Here is a 21620-nt window from a genome sequence, read left to right as displayed (position 1 = left end):
TAACAACTACTGTATAATTATGAATCCTTATATCTGTTTAATTTTTTACTAAAGAATCTTAATAGCATAAAATATTTTAAAAATTTTAATAAAAAAATAAATTTATGTTTTAAGAGATTGTAAATATTGAACATTTAGCACATAATTTAAAAGTTTATTTTAAAAAACACTAAATCAGTGCCTCACCATTAAAAAAATTGTCAACATGTTTGGCAAACTTCTTATTAAATTTTTATATTTCAATAATACTTGTTATTGGTTGAGTTAAAACCTATAAAATTAAATTTTACATTTTATGCATATTTTTTAAAGTTTAGTTATCATTATATTGAATCTCTAGTGAACGTCGCATATGATTATCAGATGAGAGGATGTCATCCGATTCAATGATTGTATTGCAAGTATCAGTCACTCAACAAATTGATGAAATGAACAATCAATCCAACAATTCGTTTGCATTTTCCGATGAAAACGATCAACAGTTTTATGGCTTAGAGTTGACCCGATTTTCAGAGTTTTATCGACCAATTCATGGTTACCTTAGTTTAGCTGTTTGTGTGTTTGGTATTATAGCCAATGTGCTCAACATAATTGTCTTAACGAGGTTTACCATTGCATGTAATGGCATATAATTGTGTGTCATATAAATGAATGTATATTTTTGTAGGAAAAACATGTTGTCGGCGACGAACTGCATATTGACAGCAATGGCCGTATCGGACGTCTGTGTAATCGCGTCATACATTCCGTTCGCAATCCATAACTTTATTCGCACCGAAACAGAGGTCGAAGTGTTTTACGCATACGGGTGGGCCCTCTTCACCCTCTTTCACGCCCACTTCACTGTCGTTTGTCACACCATTTCAATATGGCTTACAGTAATTCTCGCCTTTTGGAGATATCTCGCCATAAGGTATGTTATGTTTCATAAAAACGCATCAATATATTCAAACAAATTATTTATGAAATTTTTATTATATAATTTTAAAAGATCTCCAACAAGTAGTAAGACGTGGTGCTCAATGAGTCGGGCAAAGTATGCCATACTCTGCGCCTATCTATTTGTTCCCATTTCTTGTTTACCACTATTTCTGTCATTTACTATCAGTGACTTTGCTCTCGAAGACAAACCAAATCAGACATTCTTTAAAGTAAGTGTTTAAATGTTTAGCATTTATTTCACATCAAATATCTTTTTTTCATTTCTTAACTCTTAAAAAATGTATTTTATATTCAAAATATTTGGTTTGAGTCGATCAATGAAATGATTTATTCAATCACACCATAAATCTCTAGATAACAACAATTGTTGCATAAAAGCGATAAACATTACATTTATGATAAAAAATTTAGCTTTTCATTCAACTTAAGTAAATCAAAATATATGTCTTATTTGATATTTGTATTATATTTTAACAATACAATCGACTTATTCAAAGTCAGGGCACAACTGTTACAAGATATGCATTTAATATACTTTTTATAAATATCTAAATAAATCAATTGTAGTTATACTTAAAAACTAAAGTATGCATTATATAATATAAATGTTTTTCAAACACTTAAATAATCAAAAATATTATAAAGTAACACTTGTTGAGCATATTAGTTAATATATAGTTTGTTAGTTTTTTTTATCTAATTAGTTATATACAGTATATATCTAGAGATTATAATAATATTGAATTAATTAAATTATTATACAGTATTTGTATCGTTCAGATTTGAATATCATTATTAAAGTTTATATTAAGTATTGAGAGATGTTTTTATTATTCAAAGTTAAGGAAAAAGCTATTATCGATTTGGTATTCAGTGATATAAATCCTGTTTAAATTGATAAGAGCTATAGAGAAGTCAAAAAATGTTAAGTAAATATTAAAGCTTTTTTAACATATAATTTGTTTTTGAATTTGATTTTCAGAAAATAGAAAAAGCATTCTCTAAACCAAAATATAAATAAATTTCCATTAAAAATATTTTGAATATTTTTCTTTATACTCAAATTTCTAGTTATTAATATTTTAAATATTTAATACAATGACTTGCTTAAATCAACTAACATAAATAAATAATCTATTTTTATACCGTATTTTCACGAAAATACTTTAATTTAGTTAGATTTTAAAATAATCATCATTTAATATAAGATAAATAGATATAATTATTGGTATTGTAATAAAAATAGGATATTTTAGTGTCAATAATAAAGATATAAGCATTGGATTCATGGCTAATCCGGAACAGTTAGCAATGCTATTTAAATATCAAAATATTCAAACATCACACAACTTAGTATTATATGTGTTATAAATTATAACTTATGACATGATATAAAATTTAATAATATAACATAATATATTAATATTTGTTAGTTCAGTATTTTAATAAAAATAATATTTTGTTTTTATGTAAAGTTAATACATTACTTTAAAGTAACTATAATAATAGCAAACAAAATTGTAGGTTTCAGTTATAATAAAATAATAACATATACTAAATATTTGTGAGGGAATTTAGTATTTTAATTAATTTTTTTCAACGCTATAAGTAAACTAAAAATCAGTTTAAATTAAATTTTTTGAGCTATAAATTATATCAATACTTTTTTTACTTCTATACTGAAAATATAAAATTAAAAAATTCAGTTGTTATTAAAATAAAATTATGTTATTTAATTTCAATTTTATATAACTTAATATTTTAACAAATTATAATATAACATATTTAATATGTATTTTGGTTAGCAATTCAATAGTTTATTCCAAATTAAAATAATAAAAAATATATATATTTGATGAAAATTATAATTGAAAATATGTATGACAAGTAGAGATGAGCTAAAAATAGTTTCTAAAAAAAAATTCAGGAATATATTTCTATAACTTAATTGTTATACTATGGGATCCCCATATCTATAGCTATTGTAATACTATATTAATAAGACATAATACTTACATTCAACATTTTATGATATATATCATAGTTTAATATAAATAAATAAATAATTTGTTTACTTTATTTAATAGTTAAAATACTTATAATAATATTTAATTATTACTTGTAAAAACAATGTATTGTTAGAAGATAACAAAATTAACATAGGGATCCCATAGATAAAAATTTCTTTTATTATTTTTATAAATTTCTTTTTTTTGCCAACACTAATTAAAAGTAATTGAAATTATATTTTTTAAAAGTAATTATTTGATTAAAGATATAATTGTGAAATTGTATTACAACAACAACAACAGCTACAGCTAAAAGTACTGTAGAGTACATTATATACACTATAATAAGTTTTAAAAATGTTTGCATTTCAGGTGGATTTCAGCTCAATTGCCGTACAAAACAATGAATTGTTACAAAAGCTAAACTTTTGGGTGTTTAGTGTACTCTTAAAATTAATTCCCTGTGTTTTGCTAACAATACTTAGTTTAGCACTAATAAGAGTCTTAGTGGAGGCAAACAAACGAAAACAGAGACTCTTGTCATCCAATATTGCGCTAAAAAATAACTCAAATTTAAACACAAACTCATTGGTGACGACCAGTAATACGTCTCCGAAGAATAGTTGCGAGAAAACTGTCGGCCGTAACGCCAGTCAACAAACCAGCGATCGGACGACCAAAATGTTGGTCGCAATACTTATCATGTTTTTGGTTTGTGAGTTCCCCTCCGGTATATTAGCCCTATTGAGTGGCATATTTGGTAAAGTATTCTTCAACAATGTGTACAACAAATTTGGTGATCTCATGGATATGTTAGCATTAATCAACTCAGCCGTCAATTTTGTCCTCTACTGTCTTATGTCACAACAGTTTCGTAAAACATTTACTAAATTATTTTGTATGAAAAATGAAATTGAAATTAACAGACACTCCTATCATTTGGCACAGTCTGTCAATACTAATACATGTAATACAGCTTGTGTTTAGACAGTCAGTCTATAGTATAGAATCTATATATTTATACACAATATTCTCGATTATACAGTAGTTACTGAAATTAAATTTTTTGTATTATATAATAATAGATAGTAAACTTAAATATGAATATAAGGTAAATATTATTATTACTTAAATAAATTTAAGGTATTATATATTTATATTTTATTTAGTTTTATTTTTCTAACTATAAATAATATCATAGTATTATTTTAGATTTAAATCAGTAGTGTATTTGTGTAAAATGATAGTAAATAACATTTATTGACTAATTCAATGTACTAACTAACTGCTCACACAATTTTTTGTATATTAATGTATATTTTGTATATTAGCACTTTATATACAGTATTATACAGTATAACTTATCTTAGTTTACAGTCAATGTAATAAAATAATTTATTATCAAATATATTTAATATTTAAACTAAAAGTCCACATTAATAAGTCTTAGATTACAATAGTTATTAATTATCTGTAATAAAATTATAATATACAAAGATATTCTTTATTAATTTTAATGCCATAAAAATCTATTTAATGACATTAAAAATATCAAATACAATCAATAAATTCAAATATATTATAAAACAAATAACTTTAAAAGGTCAAAACACTCAACATTTATTAGACTTTTTAATTATAACATAATTTTATTGTTTATCAACAAATGTAAACATCTTCATAAATATTAAATATACAGTATATGTACTGTACTTTAGATATAATATATAGATTATGAGTGAATACGTATTATTAATATAATTATTAAATTACATAATTTATAAATGTTAGACAAGTCGTGCTTTTGACTTATAAATATTATTCTTAGACATAAATTTTTATATAATAATTAATTATAGTAATTGACTTTAAAATTAGTTTATTTTAATTAATAAATTATGGCTTATAATGTAAAATATACTATAAAAATACTAATCAATTATTTTATATATAATATTGTTTAAATATATTGTTGATTTATTTTATAAATCTATGTTTAATTAATAATAATATAATTATAAATATAATACAAAGTTGTATATAATATTATTATTATATATATATTTATTCCTAACATACTTAAACTGTATGTATTGTGATATAATATGTACAATATTTTTATGTTGACTTAATTTATATAATTTTTATATAGCTCAATATACTGTATGATATGATAGATTAAAATATTTATAATTATTAGAGTGTTTATTAAAATACTATTTAAAATATATTAATTGGTTCAATAAATTATTAAAAATTAAATATTATAGTTTATTTAATATATACTAAAAATATAGTTAAAATATAATAAATGATAAAATAAAACATATGGTAGTAGTAAAAGTAAATAATAATAATAATAATAATAATAAACATTACATTATAATTTTCATACCCTTTTATTGTCAAACAAAACAGTTATATACTAGAAATACAGTAGTATTACTGTAATATATTTTTAAACAGTATTATATAGTATAATGTAAATAATACAAAATAAATTTTATAAAGGATTTTAATAAAGGATTTCATCGATATTTTTTAATGGCATTTCTATAGTATAATAGAAACTAACAAATTTAAATGGAAAAATTATATCTAAATAAATTGTTTATTCATTTTGAAAATAAATATTTTTATTTATTAAATGAAATGTTTTTACATTACAACTCGTTTGTAGTTATTTTTCAAAAATGATTAAAATATAAAAGCTAAATATTTTCGTTTCTTTATAAAAATTAGATTATCATTATTTGATAACTTATTTTGTTGTATATTAATTATAGTGAAATTATTGTTAGTAAAAAAAATATAATATAAAACACGTTTATTTAAAACTTTCAAATTTGTTATTTATAAATTTATTATACTGTATTTATATTATATTTGGTAACTATAGAATCTACAGTATAGTATAGATTACTTCAAAGATGACAAAAAATTATTGAATCTTAATAACAAACATTTAGTTAACAAATATTGTTTGTTATTACAATAACTTTTTTTTATCTTTTTTTAATATACTAATTTAATTTTTATTTATACAGTAAATATAACCTATTATAAACATCTCTAAATAAAATTTATGTTATAATAAAAGCTGTATTTTAGTATATTTACAAATTAAATGCAAAATACGATATTAAGTTTGAAATTTTAAACTTCTTTTGAAAAAATTATATTAAATATCATTCAAAATTATTAATAATATTTAGTTAACATTAAGTCTATGTTAATATTTAGTTTTGAATTAGTACTAAACTTAAACATAAATATACCGTACAAATATTACATAATATTAATGTACGATATAGTGTATACAAGTATTTTTAATTATGATATTATTTTATGAGATTTTCTCTCATTAGTGTATTTAATGTCAAACATTGGAATTTTTTGATTTGAATGTCATTTATTAATTTTTAAAAATAATTATGAGTTATTGTCTGCAATTAAAATAGATTAAATTTTTGGTAACAATATAGTGTAATATACTGTATGCTTATTTTATGTGATCTCATGTAAAATTGCAATCAAGTTGTAAATTATATGTATGTATAAAAAGTATTGTATAGTAAAATGCAGTGGAAATTCAAAGAAAATAACTCATTTGGTAAGTTTTTAAGTTAAATTAAAGTAAATAATAATAATAATAATAATAATAATGCAAATTTGTTGTCTAAATATTATAATAATTAAAATATCAAGAGTACCGGAAAAGGGAGTCATTGAAAATGTTAAGCAAATATCCGGATCGCATACCAGTTAGTAGTAAATACTAATGTAATTTAATGTAAAAATGTTTGGTGTGTTTTGTCAAACAATATAATTAGGTGATAATTGAAAAATATGTTAATTCAAACATAAGTTCAATGGACAGGGATAAGTTTCTGGTGCCATACGACTGCACTGTCTCGCAGTTTCAATGGACTATCCGTAGGCGATGCCAATTGTCGGCGAGTCAGACCATCTTTTTGTTTGTTGGCCGCACTTTACCTCAATCTTGGTATAAATTATATCCATTTATTATATTATTTAAATATATATTGAGATTTAAATTTATTTTGCTATATTTAAACATTAATTAATATAAATTTACTGTAATTTATTTGATATATTTTCATATGGTATTAATTATCCTAATTGGACAAATCAGTCTTAAATTTTACAATTACTTAAAATTTTATTATTTCAAATCTATTATGATTTATTGATATTTATATACTATAAAAATATAGATTTAGTTTTATTGTAAAGAAAACATATAAATACAGTTATGCTGTAATATAGTGCTCTCATGGGTGAGATATATCAACAGCACAGGGATGAGGATGGCTTCCTTTATATGGCATTCAGCGGTGAAAATACTTTTGGAAATAACTAACTAATCATTACATTCAACAAACACATCAATTTTAATATTAATAGCTTTCTTGAATAAAAAAGTTATTTTCATTTATAATTTCTAATAAAATGCTATACTTTTTCCAAACTATTTATGATAAGTAACATCAAATTTATAACAATAACCCGAATGTCAATATTATTTTAGTGATAAATAATGTATTAAATGTCAATCTACTGGTATATACTGTACATATTATATATAGTATATATTATATTTATTGTATATGTTTTAGATGTTTAACGTAATATATATAAGATTTTACAGAATCAGCATTTGTCGCAACTAAATAAGAAAAATAAAAATAATTTTAAAATGTATCAATTTATACAAGTATTACATAAGCAATCTTCATGTATTGAATAATAATAAATCGATTTGTTTTCAAATTGTAGCCAAATTGTCAAACTATGTGTCAAATAATTCAATGGATAAACCATTTTAAAAATTACATTAAATTTTAGTGTATTATATTGTATGACTCAAATGCCTTATGGTTTACTTTAATCACAACGTTATAAACATTTTAATAGTGTTTTGATTAAAATTCTAAAATTAATTAAATTAATGTTTTTATTGATTTTGAAAAAATATAAACTAAAATATTTATAAAATTTATAAATACTTCTTTAAATAATAAAAATTCTTAAGTTTTATATGCAATAGTACATTATAGTATTACGGTAATGATAATATTTTACAAAATTTAAAAGTATTGCATAGAAATACATTATACAAAATGTAATAATTTGTATTATGCTTATAAGTTTCAAAAATGATGGATTATAAAGCATTTTTAATAATAATTTGAATTATTAAAAGACAACATCGTTAAAAATAAATATATTAAAAATTTACACTGAAAATATATAGTGTAGTAGTAGTATATACAGTATATAATATATATTAAATTTATATTAAATCAGACATTAAAGTTTGTTTTTTCACAAAAGACATTATATATATATAAATATCATACAATTTTTGAAAGAAAAATCGATTTTTGTTTTTTTTGTGTTTGAATTGCGAATAATTATTGCAATATTTGTTTCGGACATAACTTTTTCTGTCGGACAGAACTCTCGTTTAATACAGTTCTATAGTCTTATTGCAATACATGCTATACTAATAAATATAATTAAATTACATAAAGTAGATAATCATTTACTTTTAATATTTAATTATTTATAAAATATCTATTTTAAAAGTAAAAAATATAGAAAATATTAAAATAATAATAAGTACAGTATATTTAATATAGTAAATACAGTATATACCAGTGTTGGCAAAGAGAAAGTGTATGTATAATACAAAGAGTATTATACAGTATAATACAATGTAAATTACATGATAATTTTGGCTTACAAAAAAAATTTTAGCGCCACCTAGTAACAAAAATACAAAAATTCACAAACAAACACATGTTTTGTAATAATAATTATTTTTTATTTAAAAAAATTTTGAAATTAACTATTCAATTTAATTCTGGTATTGGAATATATTAATAAAATAATTAATATTAATTTTTAATAGTTTTAGAAAACACCGATTCTAATAATGATATTGAAATTAAGTAATAATAATAATTTTAATAAAAAAAATAAATATTTTATCATTGTTAATGTAATTTTTCTATAATTGTAAAATACATCCAGTACATTGTATTTTACTGTAATTTACAAAGCCAAAATTGAAAACCTTGTATTTTTCCAACCCTGGTATATACAGTAATTTATACAGGACATATAATATATTTGTATACAATAAATCATATTTTATACGAATATATTAATTTTAATTGTTTTAAATTAAAAATTATAAAACAAAAGCATTTATAAAGTTTATAATACTTTTTATTTATTATAATATCTGTAGTTATTAATCATATTTGAAATTTACATAAATAGATATCAATATTTGACAACTATATGATAGTAATTAAATTTATTAAATTAAACGCTATAAATAATTATAAACAAGTATTTATAATAATTTTAAATAAAAATTACTTATTTATTAAGCAATAATAATGCAAATATATAAAGTAATCAAAATACTTTGTTATATGAATATAAAGTTGGCGTAAAATAAAATTACAAAAAATTATTAATTAAAAAATTCAATAGCGATTATTCCAATTGTTTACACCAGCCTTACTCCTAACAGTTGATGGCATAGATTTATTAGAGGTTACCCTACCATAGATGGGCTCATATATGGTGTCATTGAGTGATGTATAGGGATCTGATTCGGAGGAGTTATAGTTTGAATAATATGATGATTTGGATCTTTTCTTTTTAGTCAATGGCGGCAATAATGTGTTGATATAACCGCTTGAAAACACTTTTCTCATTTGACGCCAAGCCATTGATTTCTTGGACTGTGTGGCCACTGGTCTCATAAAATTGGTTACTCTCGCCTCTAAACCACAATAATACGGATCCTCGTCTGTAATTCAAATTTATTAATTTAATTTATGAAAAAAATAAATTATATATATTTTTAAATTATTACCTTTTTTAAGAAAAGATTTATTTTTCAATGTTTTAGAAGTAATTGTATAAAAGTCTTCATCTTGAGAGTAATCGGGTGTCGGTATGTCTATATGACTATGACTTGCACTCAGTTTTTTCGTATTCTTATATTTACCGAAATCTCGCGGCGGAAGCTTTGGTGGCTTCGGTTCCCTTAGAGTTGATTTCTTCATTAGTGTTCCGTTGTTTGTGTAATAATTCAAATCATAAACCGAACCGTTGACTGGCAATGAATATGGATTTTCTTCAACTAAGTGTTTGTCTGATTTGTCAAAAAGTGAGACCCAATCCGGAACTTTAGTCGTTCCTCTATTTAAAGATTTCGCCGATTTATGAATATTTTGTCTTATAGTATGAGGAACTGGAGTAGAGATATATTTTTTTAAAACCTTAAAACAATTTATTTTAATAACTTACTTAATGTTAGTTTAGATTTCAGTAAATCTAAAGCCACTATATTAATGATCATAACATAAACCGGGAGATCGAGAATATTAGGTGTATTTCTCACAAAAGCTATACATAAAAGACATTGGTTTTCCAGTTTCTTGCGGTTTGGATACGCGGACCTCAGCTCACGGGTCACGTTGTTATTGAACTTTGACATATCAAACAATAGATAAGGCTTTTCGAGTTCAAGTAAACCATTATTTTTGATGATTTCATTGGAAACACTCGACTCATTAAATTCATTTTGAAATGACTTTATAAAAATACTGCATCGACTGTACCGTTTGATCACAATGTTTCCCGTTTCGTCCATTTTTATCCGACATCCCTTTAATATCATTATATAGTTATTTAATAAAAAAATATCACTATAATATCATAATTTAGTGTATAGTTTCTTAAGACATTTATATTTTTTATTAATATTTTTACTGCCAATATATTAATTGTTAAAACAATATTTAATAACTTATATTAGAAAATAAAAGTCAATTATTTACTTTGCAGTATTTAATAAAAAAATGTTTAAATAATTGAAATTTTATAATCATATAATTTAATTTTTTTAATTTATTTGAATAATTGTTTAGTTTAAACAAAACAATGTCTACTAATTAAATAATAAACTGTAGTTAAAAAATGGGGTCATAAATATTTTTGTAATTAATTTTTTATTTGACCAAATATCATATTTAACTATTTGTGATAAGTGAATTAAATTTTTTTTATTATTATACACTATATTAGAGTATAATGCATATAAATTTTATACACTGCATGTATTAGTATTATACTGTAGTATATTTAATAAAGAGTATACTGTTTAATATACGATATAAAATTTTGTTGACATTTTAATGTCTTTTATCCAATATTATCGATAAGGTTTAAGAAAAGATATTTTTTGAGAATAAATAATTATATTTGTTTATTATTAACTAATTTATATTCAAGAGGAAAATAAATAAATTTAAATTTTCTTAAAATTAGGTTTATACTTATATATACTTATATATACTTATATATTATTGTTTAATATTACAAAATTACAAATTCGTATTGTTTTATTAAGAGTGAGTTTTTTAATCATATAATTAAAAAATAAGAATATATGCCATTAAAATATTATATTTATATATATACACAAATATAAATAATACATATAATAAAGAATATATAGTTTATATACAGAATAGTGTCAATATTATATAATTTAATGATAAAAGCGTGAAATAAAATAAAACAATCAATTTTTACGAGTCATTTATCATTATTACTCACCACTACTTCAACTATAATCTTAAATATCATAAAGAGTTAAAAAATGATTTTTCTATTCGTTACTATATTTTTATAAAAATATATACAAAATAAATGGATTTTTCTTTATAGTAAAGAACTTGTAATAAAATTTCTAATTAATTATTAAATCATTAATTATCAAAACAATCTCAACGTTTTATTATGAAATAAAATAAATTTGTACATTATTTACTGTAGGTATTGTTTTAATAGATTTATGGTTAAATAGCAAATAAAATTTATTGACTGCATTAAGTATTATATATTGCGATTTTGCGATTTAAAACTTTAAAACAAATCTATCTATTGATTAATATGATCAAAACGTTACAGGAATTACAAGAATAATATTAATATAACTTAATTAAAATTAAATTTAAAAAACATTATAATAGATGAAAAAGAGTGTGTCAACCACTTTCAAGTAGCAGTCAATTGAAAAACTAATATAAAAGTTATTTAATAATTTGCGTCTATTATATACAAAATTTGTTTACAAATTATATATACCGGTACTGTATTATTACAACAAGTATGTTATTAAGTGAAATGCTTTTTCTAAATGTTTATTATTGTTTGCTTTGATTTTTATTAATTTTAAACTATTTATTTTACTGTGAAAAATGTGAAACCGAAGAAAAAATGAGTGATTGAATAAACAAGTAATTGAGTGTATGTGTATGTGTATGTGTATGTGTATGTGTATGTGTATGTGTATGTGTATGTGTATGTGTATGTGTATGTGTATGTGTATGTGTATGTGTATGTGTATGTGTATGTGTATGTGTATGTGTATGTGTATGTGTATGTGTATGTGTATGTGTATGTGTATGTGTATGTGTATGTGTATGTGTATGTGTATGTGTATGTGTATGTGTATGTGTATGTGTATGTGTATGTGTATGTGTATGTGTATGTGTATGTGTATGTGCATGTGTATGTGTATGTGTATGTGTATGTGTATGTGTATGTGTATGTGTATGTGTATGTGTATGTGTATGTGAGAGAGAGAGAGAGAGAGAGAGAGAGAGAGAGAGAGAGTTGTCAAGTGCTTTAAGGAATAAGAGTTTGTGTAATTCATTTACATTTAAATGTGACTCTAATTTTTAAAAAATATTATTTATATTTAATATTAATATAAAACCTGATTGACTTAATAGACCAGTAAAACTACTGTTTTTCATTTATCATATAAACTACAATAACTGTGTAATGTTTTCTTTAATAGTATAATAAAATGTAATTACTGTTTGAATTAAAGTTTGAAAGAGAAAATCATGAAAACAATAAAAATCAACGAAAGATATTTCTGATTGGAAATAGATTTATAAATCATATAATGTTTTATACAATCATATAATGACATAACAAATAATCACTTCCTCTACATATAGCATGACTGTGAAAACATAAAATCAAAATAAGATTACATGTAATATAAAGATTAGCCAATAAAAGTCTGCATTATCTTTCAAAATATATATAATAAATATACCACAATAACAGTATATAATATACATATATAATATAATAATGTATATTGTAATATGATATTAAATTATATAAATTAGTGGCACCTATACGAAAAACTAAAATAAAAAATAATATAAAATAACTAAAAAACAATATGAGTTATACATACAAATATACGGTATTACTAAGTCATTACATTTCCTTATATGCTAATCGTATTGCCGTTTTGCAACAAAATGTTAATATTTAACAATTTAATATAAATTTTTATATTATTTAAAATATATAACCAACCATTTCCTAATGTTTATTTTTCTATTAAATCATATAATTAAAATCTGTTAATTTTTAACATAAATTCATTAATTATTTTTTCAAAATCATTTTTTCCTTGAACTTACTTTAAAAATTAACTATAGTAATAATTTATTTCATTAGATATTGTTTCATATTAAATAATTTTTTCTGATAAAAATCTTTTTTATAATTTTAATATTATTTCGGTACCAAATTATTTATCATAATAATTTATTTCGGTAACTAACTTAGAAAATTACAGGTAGTTTCAAGTATATTTCAATTTACTTTATAATAATATTATTAATTTATATGACTAGCACTTTAAATATAAAAATTAAAAAAACGATTAATGATTTTTAATGATAACAAATGTCGCATTTATAAATATAATAATACTGTATATTATAAAAACATAGATTTAATTTAGTTTACCTTAACTTCAAAAAAGAAGGTAAAATTGTAGGTTTAGTTCTCATAAGTGTTTTTTATTATAATCTCAAATATTATTTTTTTAATCTAGTAATTTGACTAAAATATAATCAATAATTAATAATTACATTTAGCTTACAATTCAAAACATGTAATGACATAACAGTATTGTTTTGATTCATTACTTAAGTCAAAATTCAGTGGTTTATGACTGTACTCTCAAAGTGATAAACAGCTTTAACTATAGATTTTGGTAATTTTTACTAATATGAACTCTCACAACAACAACAAAACATAAATCATCAAATTATAATTATTTTTATATAGATTTTCAAGTTAATGACTAAACAGTAAAAACAATAATAAAAATGAGTTAATTGCCTCAACATGTCATTAGTGGTCAAAAGTAATTGAATGCTTTTTCTATACATAATATTTTTATAGCTATGCTATATAAAAGATTGTAATAAAAGTCTCATTTTAATTTAATCCAAATGTAAGTCAATAAAAAACTAATAATAAATAAGAAAATGTAGTATCAAATAGATTTTGTAATATATATAATAAAATAAACTCATATTTGCATTGCTTGTACATTAAATGCTTTATATAATTGCAAATTGCAATAAACTACTAAATTAATTTTTGTACTCTAACCAAAAAATACAGTAAACTCATTAATACCATTTACTAGATACAGGTATAATTATCATAGGTAAATGTTAACATCTAATTTTATATAATATATTAAATACTGAATATTTGTTTTTAGTATAATAAATCTAATCTACTTTCTTGAATTTTGATAAAAATTAATTTTTGAATCCACTGGAAAACTTAAACATTATCATAATAAAATATTATGTAATTATTATTATTAAATGAAAAAAATCAATAAAAACTTATAACATTTATTATTAAATATTTTAATTGCTAATTGATCTCAGTGTGTATTATAAATACTATAGTACTAAATTATATACCGATATTGACATAATTGTGAAATAACATTTATTTATTTATATATATATATATATATATGATTTAATTGATAGATATGATTACAATATATGATATATATTGTAGGATATATACAATAGTACAAAACATCATAAAGTATTTTATTAATAACTATTGAATAAAATACATTAAATTATTTTTAAAAATTCTTAAATAAACTGTAATTTGTGTTTATTATTAGATAGGAAATGGATGTTTATCAATGAAGTTATCAATAGTAATGATACGGTAAGAGTATTATTCAGAAAAGACAAATAAATTGAATGTTTTTTTTTTATTAAATTGTATAAACATTTAAATATAAAAATAAATGAAATCAATTGTGACATTACTTTTCCGATATATCGCATGACATCTTCTGTTTTGACGTCAAGGAAAGGATTGTCAAATCCATTTAATCCGATCCGATAGCCATCGAAGCCATCATGTGATCCATCAATGGTTAAAACAGGCGCCCGAGCGTAGGCTTTGGCAATACGACGCTTACCATTCATGCAAATGACTTTCGCCCAAATCTCATCATCGATTTGCTCCCATTTATTAAATACTTCTTGAATGTGATCCTATTATGTTTATTAAATTATGTATTAAACAAAATGTAAGTTATATAGTAATTATGTTAAGTAATTTATATTTATGTTTAATTTTAAATGAGATTATATGCTGCTATTCATAAAATAATAAAATAAAAAATAAGTGCATTTAGTATGACATGAGTGACAAACTTAATGTCGAAACAAAAGACCTGACATATAATTTGTCGGATAATTTCAATAAAATATAATAAAAGCTTTTTTCTAAAACACAAAAGCTTTATAATAAACCAACAAAAATGAGTCATAACTTTCGCTTATACTTTATATATAATGTAATTTATATATACTTTATATTGTATTTCAATAATGTTTAACTTGACATTCATAGCAGTCTATAGCATAATACAGTATATATACAGTATATTCAATATGATTACACAATTATTGTGTTTATTATTAAAAATATTAAAAGAATAGAGTTTAGGGTTTAGACCTTCTTTACACATAAATAGTAAACTTTTCGCATATATTTATAAAATGTTATAAGAGTTATAAATTTGTGCCCAATTTTCATATAAATTTTGCTAAAATATATAAACATATAATGTTTACTATATATGGCACGAAAAAGAAGATTCTGAATCATTAAAGTAGGAGTCAGTCCTTAAAACATTTGAATAATAATAATATTATTTTGTTATACAAAATAATGTTTACATATCAAGGATTGCCTTATCAACCCTTCTTTCTCTTCCTAACCATAAAATAACAACAAAATATGAAATTTAAATAATTTGTTTGATTATTATCTTCTGGTAAATAAAATATATAATCAACAAAACTATACAAAAATTTGCTAAATATATATATTTAAATATATGAAAATCGATTTTCACTTAACTATGCTTTTAATATCATTTAAACTTTAAACATTTATCAATATAATGAACAAAAAATGAACTGATTATATTAATAATTGTCAAAACTTATAAATGTTTACTATTTATATATCTATCTAATGATTACTACACTTTAATATAATAAAATTGGTTTTCAAACGGATTCATTCAATCGGTTCAATGGTTCACTATATTTAACCGTTTATATAAATTATCAATACTTAGAAATATATTTTTATGATAAATAAAGTGAGTATAAAAAATATGATTAATATAATAGAAAGAGAAAAAAAATTATGTAACAAAATATTTACCGCAAAGAGTTCCTCTTTGGTTAACCAAACGGTATTTTCATCGTCAAGTTGTTGCAAATAGGTATCCAAATAATCGCACGGATCGAGGGAACGGGATATAATCCGTCGTCGACTTATCATTTGTTTTACATATAAGTTGTCAAAACTGTCTAAAAAATTGTTAAAACTTTTTCAATCACTTTATAAATAATTTTCAATCACTTTCTATTATTAAAAAACTGTTATACTTTCTAATAAAAACAATTATGACAATCAAAATGACACTATGTTTGCAATAATAACAATATTTGAATTATTAATAATAAATATTTAAAAGTTGATGTTTAAACACATAGCTCTGGGACACCAAACAGTTAGTGTTTAACTGTTGTCTGTGTAAAATAGGTCAGCCATCTCTACTTTACCATTGCTTGTCACTCCTCTCCCACTTCCAACCTCTTCAAGCCATAGCTTACGGGTGACCTATTTATCAGTAAAATCATAGCAAACACTAGTTGTTTAAAGGTCTGCATTTGAGTAAATCATTTACTTTAGAGACATCAACACTGAAAGTCAAACGTGTGATCCTTTTTCACAAACTATTGACGATTATTATTGTCGTCTATTATTTGATAGTTTTATCCAATCGATTACACAAATAAGGAAACTTATCGCTTGAATTATTTTTTCACAAATAAATGTTTTGACCAAATTTGTAGGGTTTTTTAAAATCTATATTTAGAGTAATTGGTATTATCAGTAATTTTTAGAAAATTGACATTATTTTACGATAATAAAAATTTCCATAAATATATAATAATAATAAATCATCAATGCAAATTACGTAATTGGTTATTAGAAATGTATAATTTTATGACATTTTATTTTTCATAGGGTTTGCTATCGGTTTTGTTTTATATGTAAATTAGTAAAATCGGTTGATTTGGTTTAGGTTTGTACTGTACTGTACTCTATAATTATGAAAAGTAAGATAGACTTTTACATACATACTGTATAATACTTATTATTATTATTATATATTTTATAATCTTTTGTATGTTATATAAATTTAATTGCAATAATTTTGAAGCCAATAATAATAAAAATTATTCAAATTAATAATTAAGATAATCTAACACTTTGAATTATAGTATATAAAAAATAAATTTATTATTTGATAATTATAATACAACTGTGAGTAATATATAAAATATAATCAATATATTTAATGGTTTCATAAATATTTAATTTTAATAAATTATTAACGAATTTTCGGTAATTATTAAAAATACTGGTTGAATGAATATTAAAGATTTATTATTATTATTGTCAATTATACTGTACATTAAGTTTTATTGTACATTATTATTTTAATTTATAAATAACCTAAAAGTAATGTTATAAATGCTTAAAATATTATTTAGCAAAATATTGTTTCCACCCATATTTTTTGTAATAATTTAGTAAAACGTATATTTGACCAAAAAATGACCAATAGCAAAATTATATTAACAAAATGTATTTTTTACATTAAATAAATAGTTAATCAGATAAGTGATAACAACAATTTAGCTTAATATTTATGTAAATTTCAAATAGATTTAATAAAATAAATTTCTATTTTGAAGTGAAAATTTGATAAACATAAATTTTATCATTAGATGTAAAAAATTTATACAAAAAACTAATAAATTGATAAACAAAAACTATAGAATCTATAGTATAGATATTATTATATAACTTGAAATACATAAATGGCTAATAAAAAGAAAAATATTTTATGTCTAAAACATATTTAATTCTCAATTAGTCTCATTCATTGAATTTAAGTATAAATGAAGCCTTTAAATGCCAATTAATTATATTATAACGTTATATTATAGATCATAAATTCAGTTTTAATTTTCTATATGTAACAAAATAATGTTTATGTAATTTAAAATAAAAACAAAATAATTATCGACTAATATGATATGATAATACAATTTAATATAATATATCTATTGTATTCAAATGAAATAGATTTTCAAATGAAATGAAATTTTTCAAAATATATATTTTTAAATTTATAATAATATTTGAAATTATAGTACACATGAATGCATTGTAACTTACAATACATTTAGTGCAATGACTTTAAAAGTATTTTTGTCAAAATGATTGTAAAAATTACTAAAAATATTTGTTTTTACATTTGACACAAAAATTAAGTTATTTGTAAAGTTTTTACATTAGATTTGTTTCAATCGATTCAATGTTAATCTAATTATTAATATATATATATATATATATATATAGTAAATGATTAAAATTATATTTATAGCAATACAGTTAAATTTTTATTAATATTTTAGTTATTAACAAATCGTTAACTTTGATTAAGTCATTATATAATGATTGATAAATTTGCTTAAATTATAGCAAAAATAATTAAGATATCGATAATAAATAATTAGATATTTATTAATAGTTTGTAAAACATAAAGATATGAATTAGCGATAAATATATATATATTAATAATTTAAAGAATAATTTGTTTTTTTGGTAAAAAACTTAAGTATAAGTGATTACAATGAGTGCAACAATAGTGTAGTCAAAGAGTGACCACAAGAGTGCCATCAGTGGCGACATCATTGGTGCGCATGTGTTGACAATGAAGGCATTAATGGCGACAAAGTCTTAACAATTGATTGAAATAAGTGTTTGTTTGGCCACAAAACGAGTCAATCGGTGATAATGTCGACGAAATCACAATCGGGTCCATCGTTTCGTATGTCTGAAGGCGATTGGATCTGTGACGACGAGAATTGTCAAAATGTGAATTTTGCCCGAAGAATGAATTGCAATATCTGTGGTAAAGACAAACCAATGGATGAGCGGCTTAAAGACAAGGAGGACGCGAAACGCAAAATTGGTCACGAGATCGGTAAAGCGGCCGCCGAGAAGTCAAAGGGACTCTTCTCGGCCGATGACTGGCAGTGTGGACGGTATGCCACATATGATTTGGTGCACTGATTGACGTTTGGCTGACCTATAGGTGCGGTAATGTCAATTGGGCCCGAAGACACACCTGCAACATGTGCTCCGCTCCGAAATTTAGTGACAACGAGGAGAGGACTGGTCTCGGAGGTGGTTATAATGAACGCGACCAACACATCGAATACAAAGAAAGGGAGGACAGCGACGATGAATACGACGACTTCGGACGCAAAAAGAAGAAGTTTAGAAAAGGAGACAACGGTAAGGATGACAACAATATTAGTGATAATAATCGGAAAGATAAACGTGAAGACAAAGATGATGAAGAAGAAGAAGATAAGGCAGACGTTTCTAAATATAAGTTGAATTCGGATGAAGAAAAAGAGGAAGAGGAAGACGTTTCCAAATACAAGTTGAATTCAGATGACGACGACGAGGATGAAGAAGAAGGAGATGTTTCCAAATATAAGTTGAATTCAGATGACGACGACGAGGATGACGAAGAAGGAGATGTTTCCAAATATAAGTTAGATTCAGATGAAGACGATGATGAAGATGATGACGACGAGGATCTTTCAAAATATGATTTGAGTGATTGTGTCAACAATAAAAAGTAACAATTGATTGGATAATAGTTGTGAACAATTAAATATTGATTTTTATATGAATTATAATTTATATGTGGTTTGTATTTAGCTTTACGTTAAGCTATGGTATCCATGAATTCAATGAATATTCAAATCATATTTAATTGTTATTAATTTTTATCTTTCATTTATTTCATAATTAATTTTATAATAATTAGAATTATATTTAGAATTAATTCATTAAGTCATTGATAAATCAATTTTGCATTCATTTAAAATAAAAACATTTAAAACAATAGAGAAGTAATTTAATTAATTGATGTCAACAAAAATATTACATTATATCATATACAGTATAATTACATTATACAGGCTGGCTCTCAGGCTTGTTAATTTTTAAAAATTCGATATCTCAAAAACTAACCATGATAATTTATTCAAATATTTATCAAAATACTCATAAAAGTATGGCATTTATTAATAAAATTTTTAAAAATTTATAATTGTTATCAGTAATATAATATAATTTATTTAAATTTTTTGCGGCAACATTTTGGCCATTTTTATTATAAGCCGTCAATGACCACTCGCTTTACTATTGATAATGTTTTTTTCAATTATATCATCATTTGTTTGCTTACTAAAATAATAAGTACAACAACTAAAATGCCATACTTTTATGAGTATTTAGATAAATATTTGAATAAATTATCATGGTTAGTTTTTGAGATATCGAATTTTTAAAAATTAAAAAGCCTGAGAGCCAGAGTGTAATATTTAATTTATTTATTAAGTAATGATGAGTACATTTCAATTGGATAATTGTTTTCAAATTTATATAAAATTTATTATTATTATTATAACATTATTTAATAAATAATTTGATATCAATTTATCAAATGAAATGTAATGTAATGTATGTATTGTGAGGTCACGTGATGTCACACAACACACAGTCTATTGTAATGTTTGCAAACAAAATGACATTTACTTTAAATCACAAGTTTTGTCACGTTTTATACATTAGTGTCGACAGTGAGTGACAAGTGATTGATTGATCACTGATTGACCACAAAATGCCGTTTCAAATGCCAAACCAACGACAAGAACTTCAGAGGAATAAGATTTTAGAAGATATTCAGAAAAAGCAACAAATGCTTAAACAACAATCAATTGGCGGCCAACCGGTCACTTCATCACAATCACCCACGGGATCAACACAACCACTACTGGACACGGCCTCCACTTCCGGCTCTACGTCTTCAATATCATCAGCACAACGATCAGCTCTGAATCACGCAAACAATAACTCGTTTGGATATTTCATAACTCAAGACTCGTCATTTGGTAATCTTATTCTTCCAGTTTTACCACGATTTTAGTCATGTCTTATGAAACGATTTATTTGACACTATTTTATTACTATTAATATATTTAAATAAAAGTTTGTAATAATTATAA

At 22.5% G+C, this 21620-nt stretch overlaps 5 protein-coding genes across 6 annotated transcripts; 4 read left to right on the top strand and 1 right to left on the bottom strand.

Moving 5' to 3' along the window:
* The first annotated feature begins 325 nt into the window (after positions 1-325).
* LOC128962070 (G-protein coupled receptor dmsr-1-like) lies at positions 326-3944 on the top strand. The gene is made up of 4 exons (XM_054308402.1): positions 326-604; positions 668-913; positions 992-1151; positions 3324-3944. The coding sequence occupies exons 1-4, from the start codon at positions 372-374 to the stop codon at positions 3936-3938; spliced, it is 1254 nt and encodes a 417-aa protein (XP_054164377.1). The 5' UTR covers positions 326-371; the 3' UTR covers positions 3939-3944.
* A 2472-nt stretch (positions 3945-6416) lies between these two features.
* LOC128962081 (gamma-aminobutyric acid receptor-associated protein-like 2) lies at positions 6417-7367 on the top strand. 2 transcript variants are annotated; one of them, XM_054308412.1, is made up of 4 exons: positions 6417-6564; positions 6660-6715; positions 6785-6957; positions 7242-7367. In XM_054308412.1, the coding sequence occupies exons 1-4, from the start codon at positions 6531-6533 to the stop codon at positions 7333-7335; spliced, it is 357 nt and encodes a 118-aa protein (XP_054164387.1). In that variant the 5' UTR covers positions 6417-6530; the 3' UTR covers positions 7336-7367. The 2 variants fall into 2 exon arrangements, with proteins under 2 accessions (XP_054164387.1, XP_054164388.1); XM_054308413.1 differs by lacking the exon at positions 6660-6715.
* A 2108-nt stretch (positions 7368-9475) lies between these two features.
* LOC128962429 (uncharacterized) lies at positions 9476-16757 on the bottom strand. The gene is made up of 5 exons (XM_054308803.1): positions 16614-16757; positions 15197-15427; positions 10308-10668; positions 9871-10251; positions 9476-9804 (listed from the first exon to the last, which is right to left on the bottom strand). The coding sequence occupies exons 1-5, from the start codon at positions 16731-16733 to the stop codon at positions 9476-9478; spliced, it is 1422 nt and encodes a 473-aa protein (XP_054164778.1). The 5' UTR covers positions 16734-16757.
* Positions 16758-19219: 2462 nt separating this feature from the next.
* Positions 19220-20197, top strand: LOC128962976 (zinc finger Ran-binding domain-containing protein 2-like). Its single transcript, XM_054309430.1, has 2 exons — positions 19220-19580; positions 19631-20197. The coding sequence occupies exons 1-2, from the start codon at positions 19330-19332 to the stop codon at positions 20187-20189; spliced, it is 810 nt and encodes a 269-aa protein (XP_054165405.1). The 5' UTR covers positions 19220-19329; the 3' UTR covers positions 20190-20197.
* A 910-nt stretch (positions 20198-21107) lies between these two features.
* On the top strand, positions 21108-21608 carry LOC128962977 (SOSS complex subunit C homolog). The gene has a single exon (XM_054309431.1). It carries the CDS (start codon positions 21236-21238, stop codon positions 21539-21541), a length of 306 nt encoding a protein of 101 aa, XP_054165406.1. The 5' UTR covers positions 21108-21235; the 3' UTR covers positions 21542-21608.
* Positions 21609-21620: the final 12 nt, after the last annotated feature.

Source organism: Oppia nitens, unplaced genomic scaffold, assembly GCF_028296485.1.
Source record: "Oppia nitens isolate AA-2021 unplaced genomic scaffold, nextdenovo-longstitch-racon4-pilon3 scaffold6_pilon_pilon_pilon, whole genome shotgun sequence".
Lineage (NCBI taxonomy): Eukaryota > Metazoa > Arthropoda > Arachnida > Sarcoptiformes > Oppiidae > Oppia > Oppia nitens.
The sequence above is the reverse complement of the archived record's forward strand: the minus strand, read 5'-3'. Positions and strand labels throughout refer to the sequence as shown.

Excerpts from the sequence above, each read along its gene's own strand:
- LOC128962081 (XM_054308412.1), top strand. The coding sequence starts at position 6,531 with ATGCAGTGGAAATTCAAAGAAAATAACTCATTTG. Across the intron at positions 6,565-6,659 it reads CAAAGAAAATAACTCATTTG|AGTACCGGAAAAGGGAGTCA; the intron begins GTAAGTTTTTAA and ends TAAAATATCAAG. Across the intron at positions 6,716-6,784 it reads AATATCCGGATCGCATACCA|GTGATAATTGAAAAATATGT; the intron begins GTTAGTAGTAAA and ends CAATATAATTAG.
- LOC128962976 (XM_054309430.1), top strand. The coding sequence starts at position 19,330 with ATGTCGACGAAATCACAATCGGGTCCATCGTTTCGTATGTCTGAAGGC. Across the intron at positions 19,581-19,630 it reads GATGACTGGCAGTGTGGACG|GTGCGGTAATGTCAATTGGG; the intron begins GTATGCCACATA and ends GCTGACCTATAG.
- LOC128962070 (XM_054308402.1), top strand. The coding sequence starts at position 372 with ATGTCATCCGATTCAATGATTGTATTGCAAGTATCAGTCACTCAACAA. Across the intron at positions 914-991 it reads TGGAGATATCTCGCCATAAG|ATCTCCAACAAGTAGTAAGA; the intron begins GTATGTTATGTT and ends TAATTTTAAAAG. Across the intron at positions 1,152-3,323 it reads CAAATCAGACATTCTTTAAA|GTGGATTTCAGCTCAATTGC; the intron begins GTAAGTGTTTAA and ends TTTGCATTTCAG.
- LOC128962977 (XM_054309431.1), top strand. The coding sequence starts at position 21,236 with ATGCCGTTTCAAATGCCAAACCAACGACAAGAACTTCAGAGGAATAAG.
- LOC128962429 (XM_054308803.1), bottom strand. The coding sequence starts at position 16,733 with ATGATAAGTCGACGACGGATTATATCCCGTTCCCTCGATCCGTGCGAT. Across the intron at positions 10,669-15,196 it reads TCATGCGATATATCGGAAAA|GGATGTCGGATAAAAATGGA; the intron begins GTAATGTCACAA and ends ATGATATTAAAG. Across the intron at positions 10,252-10,307 it reads GAAATCTAAACTAACATTAA|TTCCTCATACTATAAGACAA; the intron begins GTAAGTTATTAA and ends TCTCTACTCCAG.